Source organism: Megalopta genalis, chromosome 12 (assembly GCF_051020955.1).
Source record: "Megalopta genalis isolate 19385.01 chromosome 12, iyMegGena1_principal, whole genome shotgun sequence".
NCBI lineage: Eukaryota > Metazoa > Arthropoda > Insecta > Hymenoptera > Halictidae > Megalopta > Megalopta genalis.
The window spans coordinates 13,973,054-13,997,545 of record NC_135024.1 but is presented as its reverse complement, the minus strand read 5'-3'; the positions used below and the strand labels follow the sequence as shown (position 1 = coordinate 13,997,545).

Sequence of the window (24,492 nt, the reverse complement as noted above, 5' to 3'; positions counted from 1 at the left end):
TTGAAGATTGCAATCCAAAGGACAATTCTTAAGCTGCTCTTTGGTGCAGAAAGGTCATTATGAACCTTATCAAATAGGCTTCCTTCAGGATAAGATAGATAATTACAAGACTGTGGATCTTTATACGAATTATATAATTTAATAATTTCATACATTTTAATTATAATTTAATAATTCAATATGTTTAAATTATAATTTAATAATGTAATATATGTAGATTATAATTTTTTATAAAATTATTTACGTAGAAAGATTTAAAATATTTAAATTATTTACCTAAAAATATTTTTCATAGGATATTGAGGATAGAAACATTGAGTTGAAAGGGAGAAAACTCGTTATACCAAAAATAAATTGAAAATGTTATATTGATAACGTAAAATACTTTCTTGTGTTTCGTTTTGCACACAATACAGTAAATTCTCTCCAATTGTCCCTCAGTTTATAAACAAAAATGGACAATTCGGGAAGAGGAATTACGATTATTGGAGCCTTGTGCTTCGACCTTACAGTTGCTGACAATCAGAATTCCAAATTGAATCAACAATTGGAAAGAATTTATTATATACAGATGCATGAATTCGTTCTTGTGTTTACGTTTGCGTATTATTATTAGACTGCGAATCTTTATGCTAATTCTTATTTTCATGTACACTATTTTACCAAAATCAGAATTAAAGAAATGCTTCCACAAAGAATCCATAAAAATGCTACTAGACCTTGATAATATATATACAGCTTCTTGCATTTTAGAAGTCTTCATATTGCATAAATGGATAAAGATCTGCAGTCTAATAGCTACTTTCGAAAATGCGAACACATTGAAGTATCGAAGATCATATGTTACGTTTCCCTGAAAATTTCAACTTCCCTCCCCGGTGCAGGTAACGCTAACAAACCGATGATCGAATTGGAGTCGTCTTCGGCGATGCTCTCGCTTCAATTCAATCCCCGAGATATATCGATGTTGATCAGTGGTCATATGTCCGGACAAGTGTGCTGCTGGGACATCCGAATCGGCGGGAAACCGATGCATACGTCGGACATTTACTACAGTCATAGGTATCCTTTCCAACTCACATAAATCTTACCTTTTCAGAATAGATGCTTCGCAGGGAATGTAAAAGTCACGTATTCTGATCACGTCTTTTTCACCGCTGACACATTTGACCTCCGCTTAAATTATTGGACTGCCAATATTTAAATTGCTACCAATTTATCGCGAGCAAATTACTATATCAATTTCTTCAAAATCTTGTATCGCTTTTAGCTGGTTTACAAAACGTGTTACTATTTTAAACAGTGTAGTTTAAAAAATAGTAAGTAGACGCCACAATTTTTCGAGCACTTCCGCGGTCTGACAAAAAGATGTTTCAAACAAAAGTTGATCAGTTTTCGATCAGCCACAGATTGCAAAATAAAAAATGTAAGAAAGAACGTTTTACTCAAAAAAATGATCTTGATGTACTGTAAACTAAAACAATTTTCAACGAAAATATTGCTTCATTGAATTCATTTTTGCGACGTCAAAATCATCCGAAGGTCATGGTACAACAAGTTGTAAACCTGTATAGAATGAAACGTATACCATGCAATTTTTTAAGAAAAAGAAGGTGGCTTTGGTTTTTTTGGTATAATCTAATACTGCAATCTGCAGCTGTCCAAAAACTATTTAATTTTCGTTCGGAACATTTTTTTCTCGGACTATCGGAAGTTCTCGAAAAATCGCAGCAACAGTTACGTGGAACACCCTGTGAATATATTTAATAAAATACTGTATCACTAGTTTAAAAACTAGTAACGATCACTTTGCTTATTAAACAATAGTACCATTGGTTTAAAATATATCGGTGTATCACTCGCATAAATTGTATCACTGGTTTAAAAAATAGCAACGACTACTCTACGATTAAACAGTGACAAGAATTTTTGTTTCGGATAGAAAATTAAATTGACTAGTCATATTTGAAAAAGGTATTTATAAAAATATATCCACCCGAGTTGTTGGTTTCAAATAAAATGATGTTGAAGATATTTAATCTTTCGGAAAGACCGTTTTCGGTTAATGTTTCGAGAAAATGAAATCGCGGCACAACGGTTTCGCTGGTCAGGCATAATTCGTGCTTGTTATCTTCGCAGCAATGCGACTGATACTGGCTACGACAAACTCGGCAGAAACTTTATAACACCGTGCAGCGCATTCGAAATTCCTCGCCCGAACCACATATTTTATCGGGTAACGAGTTTGAATTTCAGACTTCATTAAACGAAATTTATGCGTTTGTTTGACCAGCGGCGAGCGGCAGATAATGTCGCGTCGCACGAAGCGTGAAAATAACAATCTATCACAATAGGAACGTTGTTATTACATATATTACACCGCGCAGTGTAAAGTAGCAAATGATACGTTTGTTATAGAAATAAAAATTAATCTAGCAAAATGATTTTATTAGAGGAAAGCTTTTTAGTAAAGTTTATCGCGATTTTATTTGTATAATTTCAATAGTTACTTATTGCAATCATGACACTTCAATTCTGTCATTTTCTCGTGCACCAGCTTAACGTTACTCTGCTGTTTTTGTAATATTTTATGAAACTTTTTAGGTTTTCTTATAACTTCGAATCCCTCTCTGGAAAATTTTAGAGTAATTTTTAGAAATTTATTATACGTAAACTGAATATAGTAGAGTTAAAAGTTGTAGACAAAGAACATTTTTCAATCGACGCTCTTCAAAGAAAACGCCATCAAACTCGGTGCGCAACAAAAATTTGTTTACAATACTGCATCGTATCAAAATAACTATGCAAAAGGTTCCACAGCTCGACATCATCTAGGTCTCTCTCTTGCATAATAATCTCCTCCTTAATTTAAAACTATTCTTTTGTTGTTAATACAAAGAAATCCAGCGACAAAATGCCTATGGACGTCTTCCAAGGCCAACACCGAGTTCTTCTCGTCTTGCTCCGGCGGCACAGTCATGTGGTGGGACATTAGGTTCATGAATACACCCATCAGCGTTATGGTTATGGATTTGGACAATCCAAGGCGAGCCAACAGATTCAAGGCAGTCGGCATCACGGCGCTTCACTACGAGCATACGATGAGCAATAAATTTTTAGTCGGTTTGGTGAACGGCCTCGTCTTCAACATCAACAGGAAAAATATTTCACCCGATGAACAGTTTACGATGAAGTTCGAATGCTATACCGGGGCTGTGCACGCTTTAGACAGAAATCCGTTCGTGCCGAAGAATTTCCTATCGATAGGCGATTGGTCGGCTAAAATATGGTCGGAGGACACGAGGGAAAGCTACCTGTTCAATACCCGGTACCATTTTCTCATTGACTTCTCACTAATATTTTTTTCACACCTCGAACCTACCTATTTTACGTATCAAACTAATTATGCACTTCGCCGAGTACATTTATTTTCTGTCTTATATAGATTGTTTATTCCGAATTGGATCAAAAATCTAGTTCCATGAATTATTTCATAAAAATCAGAAAAATTTCTTTCGATTGTTTGTACTGCAAATACGATAGTTGTTCCGTATATTTTTAACAATATACATGCACTGCTTTATTTGAATATTTAGCGCGTATCGTAAATGCATAAAGATCTGCAGTATTTTGCTTAAGAATACTAAGAGATCAATGCGACATAATTTTATAAAATGTGACACAGTTTCATGTTGTTTTTAACCCAATCGAATTACTAATATAAGAATTAGTATTTTAGTTGGTCTAACAATTTCTAGATTTATTTATAAAATTCAAAAAATATGCATAACGAGATATAAGAATGAAACTAAAGTTCGCTGAGTGTTAATTGGATAAAAATATTTTCATTTTACCCCTTTGCGCTCGAAGCTAGTTTAACTCTTAAAATGAGACATTTCCTTCGATCTACTTTTATTACATTTTATACGAATGCTATTCAACTTATTGGCTTTTATATGACATTTACAGTTTGAACGATGTTTAAAATACAGGGTGTTCCATAATTATGTTAATACCCGGAAAGGGGTAATTCCTGAGCTCATTTCAAGTAATTTTTTCTTTAGTGAAAATGCAATCCGCGGCTTTGTTTAAAAGTTATTAACGGAAAACACTGACCAATGAGAGGCGAGCTCGCCTAGTGCTAGGCGGCCGAGCCAATCAGCGGAATTGGGCTTCGACCGCTCGTTGGCTCAGCCTCCTTGCGCCAGCTGTGCTTGCACCCCATTGGCCAGTGTTTTTCGTTAATAACTCGTAATCAAAGCCACGGATTGCATTTTCGCTAAGGAAATAGTTACTGCAAATGACCTCAGGTATCTCCCATTTTCGGCTGATAAAGTAATTATGGAACATCCTGTATATCAGAATTCGCTGCCGTAAAAATGATCTTGGAAAATGTCATAGTTCATTTTCGATGATGTCGCACAAATTTGATCTGCAAAACGTAAAAATATTTGGCGAAGCAATTGACGTCATAGAACACAACTTTTCAATTTTTATTTGCTTCAGAGTCATTCCACACCAAATTGATCACTTTTATCTTCCCATGTATGGAATTTTGTTCAAATTGAAATATGATGTAATCCATGAGATATTAGAGGGGATCATCATCTTGCTAATTTCGAATTTGTTTAAAAAATACAGGCCTCTGAAATTAACAATTTTTGTCCATTTTTGTGAAAATGGGTGATATACTTAGGAATTTTTATCTCGGAAACTATTAGTCGTATCGACATGCACTTTTTTTCATTGTACATACTCGGAAAGGATCCGTCTTTTTAAATAAATTTCGATCTGATTAAAAAATTGTTCTAACGATTTCAAAAATTATAAACAGATTCTTATTTTTAAAATACAGCTTCGGGGACGTGTTTTTAAAAATTTTCTTTAAATACTATAGTATTTTTTCCTTGGACTTCTTTCTACAAAAATATATGTCACATATAAAGTCACAGTGAAGCGTCGAATATGGCGATGCGCCCCGTTAGCAACTCCAAAATCGTTATTGTGATGAGTTAGATTTGCTTTAGCGGACAGCAGGCATAGTATTCATGTACCGGTGATTCCTCATGCAAAGCCGTATGCCCCCCGTGTAATCCCTGCAGGATTATTTTTAAAAAAGGTGTCATTGGCTTCTGCCGATATAAATGATACTATCATAGTGATTGTGAGCTTCATGAATTATGTTTTTATACTCCGTTATAGGTTGATAGTGGTTCGGTTCGCCGACCGTCATAACGGATCGCGCGGTCCATTTACCTGAACTGTCTTTTTAACACATATTAACACATATTTTTGTAGAGAAAAATCCAAGAATTTCTATAGTATTTTTTTAGATCTTTTAGAAACACGAGACTTCGAACTCGCATTTACAAAATAAGGGTTTGTTTGTAATTTACGATGTTTTCAAAACAATTTTTCAAGGTGATCGAAATTTATTTAGAAAGATGGATTCTTCCAAAGACAACGAAAAAAAGTGTATGTCGATGCGACCAATAGTTTCCGAAAGAGAAATTCCTAAGTACCACCCATTTTCGTAAAAATGGGCAAAAATCATAAGTTTCAGACGCCTGTATATTTTTTTTATTCGAAACTAGCCAAATGACGGCTCAAATCCCCCTAATATCGTACGAGCTACATCATATTTCACTTTGAACAAAATTCCATAGATGGAGGGAAAAGATGGAATAATCCTTGAATAAGAAACTTTAATTTTATAAAATTGTTGTGGTTGTTAGAAGTCGAAGCGTTAAAAGTTTTTCCTGGATTATGAGAAACGATTGAACGATTCTTCCCGCATAAAATCAAAATTATTTTCACAATGCATATGTTACAAGAGAGTGATCGATACAATATTTTGAGCAGCGAGCAGAAAGTGAGCTTGACTGGCGGCTGTTGGAGCAGATCTAGGGGTTCGATATTTTTCACCACGAATAAAGATGGCCTGCTGGAAGCGTACGATATTCTGACGGGTATGCAAAACCCATTGGCTTCGATTCACGTCTGCAGCGATAGCTTGACCGCGATCAGCCCTAACGATGAGGGCGAATTGATTGCCGTTGGCAGCTCGAAAGGCACGGTTTACATATTGGAATGTCTCGAAGGTCTCACCTCGTTCAGCAGAGAAGACAAAGGTCACTTACTTAGTGTGAGTACTTTTTGCAAATTTACATTTCTTTATAAAAATCATGTTGCTAAACATAGTTACAATAGAAATTCGAATTGAGACAGTTGTACACCATTTGTCATCAACATCTGATAAATTTTTTACCAATTGATTCAAAATTCATTTCTGTTTCAAAAAAAAAGTTCTTATTCTTCCTTTTGTATTATGGAAATCTGAGTAGATTGAAAATGTTGCAATAAAATCGTACTATCTGCAATGTAAATTTTCGAGAGGTTAAATAGAAGGCTTTTTAAACTAATTATCAAATATTGGAAGTACATTATCCATCTCATTCAGGGCATTAATACGTGAACATATCTATGTAAACATATTTTCTTAAAAATATGATATCTCAATACAAATTATATACGGTGGTATAAAAGCATTCCTCGGAATAAAAGTTGACCCATTATCTGCCTCTCGACACTGCAAAAGGTGCGACACTTACTGTCCGTGTTGCAAAATATATGCCCGGATCAATTTGTCGAGTTAATCTCAACGACGAAATACGGATCCATATATTTCATACATCGATGCGAAAATAACGTTGTAATCTTAATAACACTAAAATTTTATAAGATTAACATAATTTTATTATGATAAAAGTACATTAATAAAACATTATAAGGTATTACTTATTATTGTATGGTATAACTGCGATAAATTATTTTGAGCACAACTAGGGTTTGGGTTGGTTTGAATTCGAATAACTACAACCTCTGACAAAAAATTTCCGATCATATACGATTGTATAAAATTTACGAAGAATTGCATTTTAGAATTATAAAATGTTCTTTTATGCAGGTAAGACGAATAGAAAACGTAGGTAGGATCTAAACGAAGTAAATAAATACATAATACCGCAATTTTTCATTTGTTATCAAAAAGAAACCACAGAGAAAGCAAAATGTTATGAAGAAAAAAGTTTCTGACCAGTATAAATGTTCGAAAAAAAGTTTCCGATCATCGTTCAAATATTATAACTAGCTCCATGAATGTTTCAAGTGGACGAAACAGGCGTAAGCACAACTCGAGCCTATGAAAATGTAAACATACGCTTTTACCGCTGAGGCATCTGAAATACAAATCATTTCAGTTAGGGGATAAGTAAGACGGACGTGTGCAATAGGGCATCGTGTAAGTTACATTCAAACGATTTAAAGTTAAGAGTAATCGAACTTCTCAAGCAAAGTAATAGTCAAAAAAAAGTCGTAGAAATTATAGGATATAGTCAGAATACGATAAGTGATATAAAAAAGGAGTATAATGAAAGAGGCAATGTATCTGACCGTAAGAAAAGTGGTCGTCTCGTGCAGTGAGTAGAAAAGACGATAAAAAATTGCGTGCAATTGTTAAAAATATGAGGCGAGCAACATCACAACAAATAAGTGAACAGTGGTCTTCGAGCGTCTGTGACCGTACTGTCGGAAATCGATTAAATGAAAGGGGTTTCTCTCATTTCGGAAGGCAAAAATAAAACCTTTACTCACAAAGGAACACAAGAAAAAAGGCTTAAAGTGGTGTGAGGAACACGCAAGTTGGACTGTAGAGGACTGATGCAAAGTAATATTTAGTGTCGAGACTCATGTTTGTCTTGAAACAGGGGATGACGAAAGAAAATTTGTTTGGCGGAGATCTCGCGAAAAATTTAATGAAGATTGCATGAATTATAAACAAAAATGTCCGCAATCTTATATAGTATGGAGTTGTATGACAGAAATGGGAGTAGGAAAACTATGCATTGTATACCAGAACGTGAACGCAGAAACATATATTAATATTTTAAACGAATTCTTAATTTCAAGCATAGAAGAGTAGTTCGGAGATTCTCCAGATTTCATTTTCCAAGACGACAACGCTAGCTGTCATCGCAGCAAATTAGTAAAAATCTGTTTAGAGCAAAATCATATTAAAATATTGAAGTTGCCTGCGAACAGTCCCGATTTGAACCCAATCGAGAACATGTAGGCAAAATTAAAAAAATTGATTCGCGAGAAAAAATCAAAAACTAAGGAGGAACTTCGACATGCGATAAAATTGGCGTGGAAAGAAATTTCGCCTAGGTATTGTGAAAACTTAGCAAGGTCAATGCCCCGAGTCATTAAAAGTGTCATACGAGCACGTGGTAATATAACTCAATGATCGGAAACTTTTCTGCAACATTTGTATTGATAGAAAATTTTTATCCTACGTAACACTTTGTTTTCTCTTCGGTTTCTTTTTAATAATAAATGAAAGATTATGTTATGATGTATTCATTTACTTTATTTAGATCCCATCTACGTTCCCCAATCGTCTCATCTGCATATAAGAAACGCATTTTATAACTCCAAAATGCGAATATTGTTTACAAATTGTACATTAGCGTATATGATCGGAAACTTTTTGCTAGGGGTTGTATTTTCCCGGTCTTCAAGTGGCAGTCTTAACGACTGAATGATCGACCGGTATCAAGAAGGTAATGCCTCCTTGCGGTGCCTCTCTGGTATCGCGAGATTAGTTTCACCGTCGAAAAATTTAATCGGGAGACTTCAAAGAGCGAGGCATCCAGAGCATTTACAGGGAAATCGATTCCCGGTGAGTTCTCGGAATGTACAAGACCGCGTTTACGTTCTTCCCTAGTACATGGAGGGGGCCAACAGATTCGAGAGGGTGTTGGATAACCGGCTGAGGGAAATACGGTTGTATCGTAGTACCATCGACGAGGGGCCGGTCGAACATGTGGGAAAGCCGAAAGCAAAGATCAAAGCGAAGGAGGAACCGAAGGCAAAGAAGAAGATCGAGGATACGAAGAAGAAACCGAAGGAGGACAAGAAACTGAAGAGGGTTAGGTCGAAGAGGAAGGAATCCGCTCTGGTCGATGTCGATCTGATCGAGGCGCAAAAACGTTATTTTGAAATCGTCGAAGCGGTAGGTTACACGAAAATCACAATATTGGTCTATTGTAATCGATCTATAGTGTACCATAAAATAGAAGCTGGACGATATTGTATTTTCAGCTTCTTAAACGCGGCAACGAATGAAAAAGTCTCTCTCGTCAATTTTGAACCTTTTGCATTCGGAAGATTTTTCTGATATACGGTGATTCTTATTATTATTCGGACGCCTTTCAGAACAGAATATAACTGTTTCAAAACTGGGCTAAACGACTTGAATTTTTAATCTCAAATGACAAAGGTACTAGTCTTCTAGACAATTAGTGGAATGCTTTTTTTAATTTTGCTGTTGTTTGGAATGATAAAAGAAAAGAAAAGAACTTCCATTTTTTTAAACTTTTTTAGCTGAGACTATAACGAAAATGTAAAACATGCATTTCGTAGAACTCGGCAACATATTTGCTTGCTGAAAATTTCGTCGAAATCGGTCGACCTTAGCACGTGCAGTAAATAATTAAAGATCGCGATAATCGCAGTTTTGTCCCGATTTTTGACACATTCGACCGATAACTATCAGAGATCTGATAGATTTCGATGACATTTTCAGCACACATATAAGTTACCGAGATTTACGAAAGGCATTTTTTGAATTTTCGTCCTAACCACGGATAAAAAAGTTAAAAAACGAGAGTTAAATATTTTTGTTTCGTCATTGCAAGTAATAGCAAAATTGTAACAAAGTAGTCCCGTTTTAAAACAGTTACAGTAAATTCTTCTTAATTGGCGCTCAGATTGTGCACAAAAATGGACAATTTGAAAAGAGGGGATACGATTATTATATAATTTCCGATTATTAACTGTTATAAACGCGGGCCACAAGGCTCGAATAATCGCATCTCCTCTTCCGAAATTGTCCATTTTTTTTCGTACAATCTGAGCGTCAATTAGGGAGAATTTACTGTATTCCGTTTTGAAAAGTAGCCGAATATTAATAAAAGTCACTGTACCTATCAATATGTATAATAACCACCTGCAGGGTGGTCAGTAACTGGTGGTACAACCAGGAGGGGGCTGGGAGCTGATTCTACATAGACATAGAAAACAAAAATGTAGAATAATATTTTTTCATTTAAGGCTCCTTTTTCGAGAAAAATTAGATTGAAAAATGGTACTATTGAACAGGAATAAATTGACACGTCTGGCCGTGACACACCAATTCTACTTTTAGCCGTACTACACGCCACGTAAACTTGACGCTTCTGCAAACTCAATTTTCTCGAAAACAAAGTCTTGAATGAAAAAATTTTATTGTCTTTTGTGACTTATTCTTGCATGTAGAATGTTTTCTCTTCCGGTTGTACCATCAGTTACTGAACACCCTGTTTGTACATTTATTTTATTATAATATACCAAAAGTTGAACTGACGTAAAAATTACGGGTCACCGTTGATTAGAAATTTGAAAATATCTTTATTAAATTGAACATTGTTGTGACAAACTCCTCTTTTCCCTGTGTTATAAAGATCATTAGATCATATCTTGTACCAAAGAGATAGGTGCAAAGCAAGTATACTAAACATTCAACTACGGGTCAAGAATGACTCGGTGTCGCCTCGCAGTGCCGAACATTTACGTCAGCTATTCGAGGATTAATTATGTATTTTACACGATTACTTCTGTATGAAATATTCCTCTGAAAACTTTTTGTTCACGAATCAGTACTTAAATATTAGATTGCTATAAAAATTGAATTAATGATTGTTATAAAAAATTAATTGAATTAATTACTCGACTTGACAAAAGCTTGACAGCAAACTTGACAAAAGGAAGCAAAAGCGAACGAAAACAGTCTTTTCCATTATACATATAAAACCATATAATATCAAAGGCAGAGAGTTGATTTTTGCAATTCGTTTGTATTAGTTTTATAATGCACGGCTATGTAGATCGAATAAATATCGAATAAATAACGAATAAATATCGAATAATCATACAAATCAGAAGATTTGAAAAAGTTTGAATAAGTTAAAAATAATGTAGCAACATTTTTTAATTCTTCCGATGACATCACCGTTTTGTGTTGCACTTACCATATTTTTATTTTTTATATATTTATATATTTTATACCACATTGTTACCATAAATGCATACACTTTACAGTCTAATTATGACACGTTTAAATATTTCGTGAATAATCATTGTCAGTACCGACTAGACGTCAGATTCGACTAGATCATTCGAACGTCTTTCGGTTCCGTCTTGCAGAATCGATTTAAAGAAAGTTTTACGCAAGACGAATTTATAGATTCGTTCATTATTCGCAAGAAATTCTGAAATTTTTCTCAAGGGAAAAAATACAATGGCGCACGGTTAAATTTACACGAAAAATTGAACGATTATATTTACACGACAATCGAATGGTTAAAATTTGAACGACCCACTCTCGTGAAATACAATTTTATAATTGTAACACGGATGGATAGCTTAAAATGAGTTCAATATACGTTTACATCGGACTATGTTTATTCGCAAACATATTATTATCGAATACTTATTAATTAATCCGAAAATAGCTCAAATTCATTCGTATTACATCTTGTATGGATTCATTTTAATCAGACAAATCTCAGCCATCCATTGATGCTACATTTGCACAAATAAGACAATAATTACGAAAAATGAAATTTTCTTTATTGCACATTTACTTTTTGCTGGTGTCGGTATCCCCTTATAGTCATGAATAAATACCCTGGTATTCTTATAAACGACTTTGTTTCCGTTTCAAGCTGGAAATATCTTGTTTACTAAAGAACCCCTTTTGGCGTATTGTTAGCGAGACAATACATCTATTCCTTCAAGGAACGTTATGCACTTAATTAAAAGTCCCGTCCGTTAGGTTGACAATTTCTTTTGGACCTCTGTACAATAAGGTGGTGGAGCCATAATATAATAATTAACTTTAGATTTATGGAGCAAGACAGATTAAATTTCTTTATTCGAATTCAATTAATTATTTATTGGTTAAAATTAAACACATGCAAGACGGAAATTCTTAAAAGAGAACAAATATTATTTCACTTTTCTTATACCGAATTCGCGAAATTTTCTGTAATGTTTATAAAGAAACTTAGGAAAATACTGAACATATGAAGATCAATATTCAGTAAAATAAATTGTTCTAGGTAAGATATCAAAATGATAATTGTATTGGTGAAACGTATTAAGGTTGTGGAAAAACAAAACAGTAATTATTTATTTGAATTTTTGTGTTTACTTTCAATTTCAGTAGTTTATTTACTGTGCACAGCAACTGAGCCTATTTTTCACTCGAAATGTTAGTTACTGTGCCGTTTACGACGCAATAGGCTTACATAACCTCAAATCTCAAATCATCTCTGTCATATCTTGGAAGAGGAAAAATGTTACAGCAATGATCTCTAATGTGAACTTTTGAATGACTTATTATAATTTTACATTTTTTTATAGAAAATAAAATTTATTGAAGTATATTAGGTATTACATTTTTATTGTGCACATTTATCGATGATCAGTATTCATGGAGTGAGCACAGTAACTAAAGCAAAGTATTCAGAAATGGAGCACAGTAACTGATCTTTGTAGATAATAGATACACAGTAACTAGTTCCAGAACCTTTTATCTTCGTTCTCCTAATATTCAAAGAAGATTTAATATTTTAAAAATTAATACCAATAAAAGAAACTTTGAAAATCTTTCTTTATGTTTTTAAGAACTGTCAACTAAAAAAGTTGCTTAAGTTGTTTCGGCTAATTGGCTCCACTACCCTAGGGCACCGAATACCTCATCGGCGGCCTACTTTAATTTATGGTAGGCCCGCCAACTCTCACCATTATGGTTACCTGCTCGAGATTTCCCGCTATCTGCACCACTAGCCAATCAGTTTCTAGATTTTGGTTTTGAAGAATTATAAAACCCAAAAACACCTCGTTTTCCTGCTTAGTCCGTTTAAGTCTCTTCGAGGCTTGAACCATCGTCTTTGATCTAATCTCTGACCCGAGTCTTTGGCTATGGCCGAATTCAACTATCCATCCACACCGATCGATTACAGATATGTTTACAGTTAAATCTTGTATAATTTATCCGTAAATATTTGTAGACACGCGTATTAAAAAACTGACTGTTTATCTTTAATTGGAGAAACAGCGATAGTAAGAAGGCAGTGTTCTGGTATCGAGTGCTCGCGCGAGTCACCTACAGACACCTTATAAAGTGCCCCGTGGCGTTTATATTTACATGCTGACTCTCGGATCGACGTAAATTTAACCGTGCACCGCTGCATCGTATCCTAGCCTCTGCAAAGCGGCAAAAGGATTCGCAGCCTGCGAATCGCAGGTGATGCTCGAATATACCGAGGATCGTTCGACAGCTGAAACTTCGCTTTTTCGAGCAGGAGATTGAGAAAATGGTGGACATCGATCCGGAGGACAAGGCGGCGGTTCAATCGTTGCTGGAAATGCGAGTGGTGATGAAGTCGGAAGATCCGTCCGAGCAGGAGGAGGAGGACGATCTGCCGAAAGTCAGGAGCCAAAAGTCCATCAGGATGAGAAAGATGCCGAGGCGACCGAGGAAAACCAGCTTGACAGTTGCCGAATCGGACTTGTTGATAGAGCCCATCATGGCCGACGATAAGGCCGGGCATAGGGGCAAGGGAGCGAGGCGTTACTCGATCTTGAAGACTTGCCCGCTGGAAGTCTGCAAGCCGGAAATTTGTTGCAAGGACGTAATGGGTAAGACTGTTTCTGGTCGAAAGTTTGCGGAAAATCGCGTTTTATTCGATGAAATGCAATTTCCTTTCGTGCCTGTTTCCGCCATCTTCCTCCCCCTCCCCTCCCGCCGTTTTCCCTTCGACCTCTTCTTCGTTTCGAGCCGCGACGCCCACCGACGCGAAATCTTTATTCCGCGCGGGGAATCGGAAGCAGCTGGAACTTCTCCGAGCGGACGACTTATTTTGTCCGATCGTCGATGAATGGCGCCACTTCGAGCGGCAACCTTTTCACCAGAACCGATCGGTTTTTCGAGAACTCGATTCCTCGAAATTATATTTCCCACCCGGTCCCCGTCGTTCTCTAATTCTTAATGGAAGCGTCGCAGTCTTCTCTTCTCGAGGAGTTCTCGCGCGAGATTTCTCGCAGAAGGAAACAAGGACTTCGAGCGAATCCAAAAATTAGAAGACAGATTACGGAGGCCGATGGGCTTTGTAAATCACTGAAGTTTCTTTGTTAACTAGCGAACGAATTTTTTCATTGATGGATGGTCGCTGCGAAGCTGGTTGGGGATGCATTTAAAGGGGATGCATTTTTGCAGAAACTTTTTTAATAAGGTGGATCTAGGGAGATTTGATTTCTCTGGTGCATATTCATTTGAGTTACTTTAGTTTCTTACTGAATTTATTGGTGAGAAGCTGACGGACTAGTTCTTATTCGATGCTTCGAATCTCTAGCTTACTATGATACCTGGAAAACAGAATATAAACTGACTTGTGCAAAGTCACGAAAATCTACACAAATGCTAAATGTAGAATATTTTGGAAAATATTTTGCGATGGTTTTGGATATTTTGTGGACTAATAATTCATTATTTAAAATTACACAGAACGTAAAATTTGAGAAAATAGAATCAGAGATTTTGGAAACATTATGGATGAACAGTAAATATTTAAAGTTCATCAAATGTATAATGTTTCAAGAAGTGAACAGAAGGTTTCAGACACTTTATGAACTAATAATTAATTAATTAATGACATCGAATATTCGAATGTTTACAGGAAATTTAAACAGCTTACTATACACATATAAAAATGAACGAAAAATGACGATGACACAGTAACAAATTTTGTGCATTTCAAGAAGCATCTTAGCGTCTTAACGCTAAATCTATCGAGGGGTACAATTGATTGGCTCGCATTGTTCCATAAAAACGAAAAAATCCAAATTATTCAAATCTTGTATAGTTTTATCGTATTAGCTGATATTTATAGTGATATTTATTTTGATATTATATAGTTATAGATAGAATATAGAATATCTACATAGAATTTATATAGATATTATGCTATAGTGATATTTAATCGATCATTTCCCATGAAACTGTCTTTATAATGTTTACAATTGCAAAATGAGAAACCGCTTGTTCAATCATGATTGATTTAGCGTTAAATTTTTCGCAATGAATCACGAGATACCAAATCAAATACCAAACGTAGAAAGCCGAGATTGAGTCTCGAGATCGATTGGACTACGGTGTACATATATGTTTATTTAATCCGTGTTACAAGATTCATTCATTTTTTTCTCCCTAACACTTGTAAAACTCTTTTAGAGTTCTTTTTTGTACTTCTTACCACCGACAGAATCGTTTAAAACGATGAAAAAAAATTACATATCCTTTCTTGTCGAAATTCATAATCTTATTCCACTATGAAAGGGTCAATGAATTTTGTATCTCGACTTCAATCGTGTACAAACGTCCGTGAATCGCACAAACTGTTGGCGTTTCTTTCAAGTGATCGATGCAGATTTATCGAGGATCGAATCGGCCGCGACAGACGGATTATGTGGGCGGGAATAAAAATGTTCAAATAAGTCATTATGGGATCAAGCGCACTCGATACGACGTACAGAAGCGAGTGGTTCTCACGAGTTTAAGTGAAGTCTCTCCGAAGCGCAGCTACTCGCGGAAAGTCGGAAATAAAACAGGAACACTTGAAGTGTCACTCGAGGTCCGCATATAGCTTCTTTGCTATTCAATAATTTCCGCGGAATTTCGAAAAGTGGTTCCAAGCTGGAGGAGACGACGGGATACGAATGTAGGTTACAAACCTTGCACCGTGATCCTTGGCCTTTATTCTATCCCGTATCGATCGTCCCGGGATCTGTGCCAGCGTTCCCCGAAATTTAATGCCGAATTTATCGTTCCCTGTCCCGGCGATTGCTTCCCTATAGCCGCGGAACGATTTTTGTTACCCGAAAAATCACTTAAAAACGATATCCGGTCGTCCGAATCGACGATCAATCGGTCGCCGCTGATCGATGATCGAATCGATCGGTTAAAACAATTACACGGTAAAATCTTTCGAAAACATTCTCGAATTGCTGACTTCGATCGCGGTGCAGTTCCGCTTCGGTCTGATTTATCGGAGTCGTTCATGAGGATAATTAAATTTTATTCGCATGGGAAATCGGCCGGAGGTCCGATTTCGATATGTTTTTAATGTTGTACAGTGTTCGAGGAAAATATTTGACGTTCTCGTATTTTATATTCCACATTTGTTATGTGCTTCGAATAAATACTTTTTTCATATAACTCGTGGAATATTTTGCTTCGGAGTACACGATTTATTCAAATGACAAATTTTTTAAACGTCTTTCCATCTTTTATTCCAGAGAGATATTTTATTCCTTTGGCGATGGTGAATACAATGAAATATATACGTATTTTCGTTGTTGTTGACACAAAAATGACGTATGTTATGTCAAAAGTGTGTAAAAATCTTGTTTGATTTGTTCTTGTACGATAAAAATACTGCAAAACGAATGATAATTTTTCTTGCACTGTGAGATATATTACTTTTTTCTACACTTTTAAATTAATATACACTTTTCGTTGTTTTTATTATGTGTCTGAGCTAAGCAATTTATTCAATTCGTACTCTGTGAAAGAGCCTCTACAACTACCGGTATAATAGGTTTAGCGTTTCGAGGGTTTAACTGCCAAGAAAAGAAGTATTTGCAAAAAATAAGGTTGCCAAATATCAAGGCACCAGACAATTTCCCATCAAATGGGCGACTTTTGAACAATTAATAACTCCAAAAATAATTCATTTTTGATCGAGCCGTTTCAAACCTAAAATAAGTGAAATCTAAGATCTACAGAAGTTTAAATAATCTTACTTCTTTCATTAAATAAGAAGTTTCATATCAATTTTATTATTGCAATTAGTTGTCATATATAATTACCGTGTAACTTTCCTTTCAACAATTTTTTTGTTAGTTTGTCTCTAATGCGGAAAAAATCGAGATAATCGTATAGAAGAATGGAAAAAAGGTGACATATTTTCTGTGAATAAAAGATCTTTATTCAGAACGTTCTTCAGGCAAGAGTTGCTCAGTAATTGTGCGACAACAAATCGCAATAAAAAAAGTTGATAAGGAACTTCCTATTGTATATATAAAACTGATTTTAATGTAAATGTTTTTAGAGATACTGTAGACAAAAATCAGGAAGATACTTCTTGGTATGAAACGGTTCTTTAGTATTGATAAATATTTTATACGATTCTTCCAATGGCGCACGATTGAAAAAACACATTGATTTCTTCCATTAACTTCAAGCTTCAGCAACAACAAATTAGTATAAGAGGCAGAAACCGCGGATAGATTTACAAACTACATTTCGCGATAGAAAACGTTTTAGATCTTACACTTTGAATTTGAGTTGCCACCTGCGAATCGAACGCGGTACGCCACTGCGAAAATAGGCACGGAGTTCTGGTGGGATGTAATGGTTATTCGAAACGTGGAACAAAATGGTGAAACAGGATAATTTATAGAGTTGGACCGGTCCGCGGCAAAGTTCGAGCCGCACGCGTTGAATTCATTTCCACATCGGCGATGGGAGACGCGGCAAAAGCGATTTCTGCATTCTAATCACGCGAACCGGGTGTGAATCTGGATCCGGAGATCGAAGTCACATTGTTTGAGCACCCGGATACTCTTTCTTCCCGGTTTCTCTTCGGCAATGTGAAATCTCAGCCGCAACCTAGCGTCCCTACCCTTCCTCCTCTCCTCCGTCCTCCTCTTCCCCCTTCTTCTTCTGCTTCTTTCGCCGTTTTATTTTTCGCCGCGAATTAATTCGAGATTATGTAAATGGGATATCGGAAGGAGCCGGGAATTGTAAGGAACAGTCGAGAGCGGTCGAGTGAGTTTCACGATTACAAATTAGAACGGAATTCATTAGTATCAGGGCCGTAGAAAGATCGCGTGCAACGAATATTTTGTTTCGCGTCTGCCGGGGACCTCGTTGGGGGCCATCGCCACAGTAAACCTCTTAATTAATCCGATGAATGGGTTCCTTGCGAAATTAACGAATGCTATAAATCGTTCAACAGATTCTGGAGCAGACTACCTAATTTCGCGATTTTTAACACCCTGAATTTGACGGAATCGTTCGAACGGGAGCAGTGTCAGCTGCTGTTTCGTGTGGAAATTAATTATCCAGTCCTTGTTGAATCGATTGCAAATTTAATCACTCTTCTCTCGTTTTATATTTATGAAACTGTGCTAAATTCTTCTATTATGCAACACCTCAGCGGGTGTGTTAAATGATTTCACGAACTTGCAAGACAATTATATGTTCTTGTAAAGATTTTCATAAAATACAGCCAAAAATATGGTGACTTTTGAAATTTGTATTGAAGAAACTTTTCTTTTCACTTATTTATTTATTGCGGCATTTGTGCTTAATAGCAATTAACAACCACTTGTGGGTTTACAATCTGTAGGGTTACATGCAGATGTAATGTATACAGTGATTTCTATTTTTGCTGTGTATTCATAGCTGCCCAAGCATTCTTTTTTGTCTGATATAGTTGTACGATGAACAATCTAAAAGAAGATGTTTAACCGCGAGCTCAGCTTACAGTTGTTACAAAGTAATTTATCAATTTTTTAGAGCAGCTACTAATGGGTTGTTTTAGTATGCTTTATCCTAAGTGTAGTTAGTACTTGTTAAAAATACAGCGGGGTTTGTAAAAAATATACTTTTTCATATTTGAAAAATTTCCACTAATATTTTAGTTGAAAAATATATGGTAGAATATACATAAACATTTAAACAACTGAAACTTGATCGAAAGCGCAAATTCGCAATCCTTTCATTCCAATAGAAGAAACAAAAAACGGGTTGATATGTATTAAATACAATAACAACAGTTCTTTAGAAAAGGAAATTGCACTAAAATTATATATTGCAACGAAGATATTCTATATTCCAAGGAATCTTCACTCAAACGAGTCTTCTATGTAAAACGCATTTTTTCAGTATTTTTTCACAATTTTTGCATAAAGAAATTATGCAACTTCCTGCGTCGGTATTTTATATGTATATTTGTTACACTGTCAATAATATGTACAAATTTCTGCAACGAGAAATAGTCAAGATCCTCGTACGCAATCGCGTATAAAAAAAAATGCCCTCGTGGTTGCCACGATCCCGGCCGGTCTAGTTGTACTAAATAAAGAAACGAGAAAGATTCTTAATCAGGCCGTGTTTGGCTATCGCAGATACTAAAAGGAGAGAAACAATTTCATAATTAAAGAAATGGCAACACTTTCAAGCTGAAATATCGATTTTTATTGTTTCTTTTAGTTGTACGGACTACAGCGGCACATTATCGAAGATACATGCTAAATATGAACAAAATCGGTTAAGTAGATCTCGAAAAATCATGGCTGTCAATTCAGAAAACATAGTTTCAAGAAAAACGCGTTTAAAGTTTTCTTGTATCATTTAGATCAAAATCACACTTATAGCTAACCTATTAGCCTGGGACCATATAGAGAACTTTTTTCTTTTTTAAAAAAGACCTTGATTTTTCTCTTCTTCTGTAGATCTGCATGGATCGGAACATGTTTTGATCAGTTTTTATGCCCTATGCAGTATGTCGTATCGTATGTTTTTGCACATATATTTCGGTGGCAATATTCTTGAAGAAAGTAAAATAAAAATAAAACGATTTTTCGAAGATTCTAAGCCGGAGAACCCCGTTAAAATGAAACTGTTGCACGTTCCAGGGAAACGAAAGCGCCTCAAGCCGAAGAAGAAAATATCAGTGGAGGATCTGAAGCCTCCAAAGATGCTAACACCGTTCGTGATTCAGAGCAAAAGCTATCAAACGCTGGCCGATTTCACGGACCAGTTCGAGAAGCCTACGCAAGAGATGAGAAGGAAGATCCTGAAGCAACGTCTCCTGCCTCCGAACATCCTGAAAAAGGAGCTGGCACTAGCGAAGTCAGCTATCCGTAGGTGGCAAGAGGAGATCTTAGCCGGCAAGCTCAGCTTCCGCGCGGTGAAGAGGACCATCAGTCTGAAATCGCTGATGAGCACAGCCAGTGCGATGGATCCAGAGTCCAGTGATCAGCTGGCGGAGAAGATGCCTGACCATCCAGAGGCGAGGTCTCGGACTATTTCGATGTTACGAAGAGGCGCCGGCAAGAGAAGGAGGACCAAAGTCACGGTGGAGGATGAGGAAGAACTGATCGAACAAGAAAAGCAGCGACGATGGCAGGAACTGAAGATGAAGGTGAAAGAGTTCGAGTCGAAGCGGCATTCCAAGGGAACCTACCCTAGGATATCCGCTGCGAGAAGAACATCCAAAATGGAAGACGTGCCGTGAGATTAATTAGGTGAACGAGCTTGGAGCGTCTAGGTTGGAACTACTGCAGAAACTGTGTTACGGAAATTCTAGGAGGATTCTTGGATTGCGTTCGTAAGGTGTGCAAGATTGCTTTAGCTACTTTTGGGCGTCGTGGGATCGTAAGATTGGTAGTAAACTGTGGATTCTTGTGCAATTGTGCAGATTTCGGTGCATTTATACGGCGTCTGATGTGTTTATTTCTAGATTTTAAAGTATTTTTTATATTTATTTACGTTTACATGCATTTTATATAAATTTACCTGGAATCGTATGCATTAATACAGATTTCGTTGCATTATTATAAATTTTTATATATCTATACAAATTTGAATATATTCATACATAAATAATTTTAATCGATCAATATAACTTTCGTTGCATTTATATAAATTACGATGAATCTATAAAAATTGAAATCGAGATTTAAATCGATTATAAAGATTTAAACGGTGATAGCAGATTTTGACGCATTCATACAGACTTCAATGCAGTTATTTAGATTTAATACAGGTTTTTCTAATCTATTTCTAATTTCCAATCTTTTTGATTTAATCTATTTCTACAGATTTTGATATATTCATTTATATCTTAATTCATCTGGGCATTTATATAAATTTTGATGTTTCTATACAGATTTGAGGCAGTTGTATATTACAAATTTGATCTATACAGATTTCTATGCGTGAGCAAAATATTCTTAAATTCCGTTTATGTCTTCACCGATTTGTATATCATACATTCGCTGCATCATTAAACCGTGCATCTTAATGGAAAATAAAAATCCTTCGCATGAAATGCCAGAAACAGATGTCAGACACAAGTTCTTTTCTTTCTTTAACGATCTTAACCAGCCGAAAGGCTTCTTGGATTCGTTTAATCTGCCCGCTGCTTTAAATTGCACCGATTCATATTTGTCGTAAATGCACAAAATTCGCAGTCTATTCTGTTCGTCTCAAACGTCATCCGCCAACTTCCGTCAAAAATAAGCATAATCCGCAGTTTTTCGAAGCAACCGATTCTACAAACAAAAGAGCAACCACAAATCAAGAAGTTTGACAAGCAATTCCTAAAGAGGAGTTAATCTACCCTCTAAATGGCGGAATTGGACATCGACCAGGTCCAGTCGAGTGCCCAAAATATCAGCGTAAATCATCGGATGATCGTCGAGGAGCCAGCGCGTCGTCGACCGGACATTCTATTTTCTTGTCCGCGGCATTTCGACGGAGTCTCGGAATACTTTCGCAAAGTTATCCGTGGAACTCGCAGAATTCGGAGTATCTTCGGGAAGAATCGCGTTCTACGGACCCGACGGTCCATCAGCGACCCCAAAATACGCGAGAACGGGACATTCACTGAGCGAAGTGTCTCTTCGGAGGCAGACGACGATTCTGCTCGAGTGTGTCGGAATACGTTGTCAAGGAGCTGGAGGGTAGCAAATTGTTTACCAGGAAATAGTCTAGTAGAGCCGGTTACTGCGGGGTGACCAATTGCTGTGCCTCTGGTTACCTTTCCGATATAATGCACATTATATTTATCGGGTAAGACATATTAAATTTTGTTATTCTTTCATTTCGTTTATTCCTGAATACAAATATTCGATATAATTAATTTGATAGATATAAATGTAACGGGTACGCACAGTTTTCCACGGGTAATATTCACTGATGTATGTACGTCTTCTGTTGAACCCAATGTGCAACGAAGGTGTCGTAATGTTCCAAGAATGATTGAAGCAGTAGTTTGAAACAAATGCGTACATTTTAAAAACACTGCGACAAAGAAGACTCCAACAACGAACGATGAGATTCTAATGACGGAAGACGAGATTCTAATAACGAACGATGAGATTCCAATGACGGAAGACGAGATTCTAATGCGGACTTCGTCGGTCCGCAGAAACGTGGAGGTAAGAAACCGCTCCACCAATTAGAGATAGCCTATCGGGGCAGAGACTATGGGGGGTGGCTCCGACAGTTTGATGCCAAGAACGGTGCCATCGCGCACAATGACACTCGCTGTATCCCATGGAAATACGGGAAATAAACAGTGGAGCCCCCTTGGCGCCCTGTGTGGGTTTAGGCCACGCCAAGTGCCATTGAGAGCGGCACGACTTTCCCAGGAAAGCCAGCCGATACCCTTCGGCCCCACCCGAGTTATAAACTAATAAAATTGTCAAAGACACACTAAAACTAGTCTCAAAAATGGCGACGTCTAAATCGATCGTAGCTTAAACCCAAACAGTGAGACAAAACGGTGCGACAAGGTACGCGTCGCGATAAGAAAGATAATTATGTCCCAAAAACAAACCAAAAGCATAGCAATCGATCATCCTGCAGTAACCGGCTCCACTACCCTTGTATCGAGCTGAGAGACGTAGAATATTCGTCTCGACGATTCCTGCAGAAAGATCTCGGAACACTCTGATCTGAACGAGCTACTGTGTATCGCCGCGGGACAAGGATAGCCGGGATTCAGCGCAGTTTTTTTTCAAAGGAGAGCTTTCCTTAGGCATTCAAGATATCGTGCGGAGGCCCAGGAATCGCAAGGAAGACAAACAATCTCGTGGAAAAGTTTCGCGAGCCGAAGAAACCGGAGAAGCTCGTTCAAGACTTTCCTATCGTGAGCAGGAAAAGTTTGCTCGCCGATATTACGCATTCGTGATACGGAACCGTCGAAAGCCCGGGGATAATAGTAATAGGGATCAGAAACAAAACAGGGCGACATCGATGTCATGGGTGAAGATGCCATGGTTAACATCCTGGGATGTTAAGGTATGTATCTTTTCAGCTGTTATGCTAATTAGAATGCTGATTTGTCGTAACTTCGTGCGAGAAATTGGTGATTGGAGCGGCTCGCTCTGTGTCATGTTTCTGCTTTTAATTATATTTAATACAATTTTATTGAAATATTTTTAAGCAACTTATTTTGTTAATTATTTGCCATGCAGTGAAAAATTAGAGTAAGTATTATCATTTCGTTTTGTTCGTTAATTTTGAATTCTTATGGTAGCTACTCGATGATAGGGAAAAGCAGAGCTCGTTTAGAAACGTGATAATTAGACTTCGGATCTTTACGCAGTTATGATTAGACTGCGAATCTTTACGCACTTATGTTTAGATTGCGTATCTGTATGCAGTTATGTTTAGATTGCGGAATTTTATGCATTTATAGTAAAAATGAGTCAGTAAAATATAAAAAAGAAGACGCATTAAAAGAAAAAATGTATAGTATAGTCCTAAAGTATAGTCCACACGCGACAAGAAGGCACCTTTGTGTAATATTCCTCCTCTTACTAGCTGCGGCAACTAGTAAGAGAGAGAATATAAACACGAAGGTGCCTTCTTGTTGCTTGAAGACTATACTTATATTATTTTCAACGTATATAAATCATTAAAATGGAAAATAAATTACGCAACCTTTGTTTGATAGAATTCAGATAAAATATTTTTATTTTTCATATAAATCCACAGTCTAAATATGATACAAGCTAGTTTGCAAGAAAATGCAAGAAATGTGCACGTTGATGGGAATTACTTGTATCCATTATTTTATGTTCACCATGAAGAACTTTCTAGATGACGTAAAAAAGTTTTCCCTTCTATAGGTCTTTAACTATCGGATTGCGGTTACCGGGTGATTTTGACCAAGTATATTTTAATATATTCTTATAATTGTAATTATACAATTTTCGGTAAATAAATTAAATAAATTGCTGTTACAATGGAATTGTATCTTGAAAAGTTTGTTTCGAAAATTTGAGAAATACAACTGAGGACGGTCATAAATAGATGAATTATATACTTGTGAAAATGATTAATGAAAATGAGAATTTGCTTAAAGATCCACGTTCTAATTATCTAGTGAACTACTAGCAAATGAATTATTAGGACCTTATTCAAATTTATGTTGGCAGACAGCAATTTAAAGCAATGTAACTGAATGAATAAACTAAAAACTATGGAATGTGTATTGCAACATTTTACTGCACGAAGTTATGACA

The 24,492-nt window shown here is 36.4% G+C and overlaps 1 protein-coding gene across 1 annotated transcript; it reads left to right on the top strand.

The window, feature by feature from the left end:
* Positions 1-889: 889 nt before the first annotated feature.
* Positions 890-20,471, top strand: LOC117222945 (dynein axonemal intermediate chain 2-like). Its single transcript, XM_033475007.2, has 6 exons — positions 890-1,062; positions 2,900-3,328; positions 5,863-6,145; positions 8,786-9,073; positions 13,470-13,806; positions 19,870-20,471. The coding sequence occupies exons 1-6, from the start codon at positions 902-904 to the stop codon at positions 20,469-20,471; spliced, it is 2,100 nt and encodes a 699-aa protein (XP_033330898.2). The 5' UTR covers positions 890-901.
* Positions 20,472-24,492: the final 4,021 nt, after the last annotated feature.

Excerpts from the sequence above, each read along its gene's own strand:
- LOC117222945 (XM_033475007.2), top strand. The coding sequence starts at position 902 with ATGATCGAATTGGAGTCGTCTTCGGCGATGCTCTCGCTTCAATTCAAT. Across the intron at positions 1,063-2,899 it reads GACATTTACTACAGTCATAG|AAATCCAGCGACAAAATGCC; the intron begins GTATCCTTTCCA and ends GTTAATACAAAG. Across the intron at positions 3,329-5,862 it reads AGCTACCTGTTCAATACCCG|CGAGCAGAAAGTGAGCTTGA; the intron begins GTACCATTTTCT and ends TATTTTGAGCAG.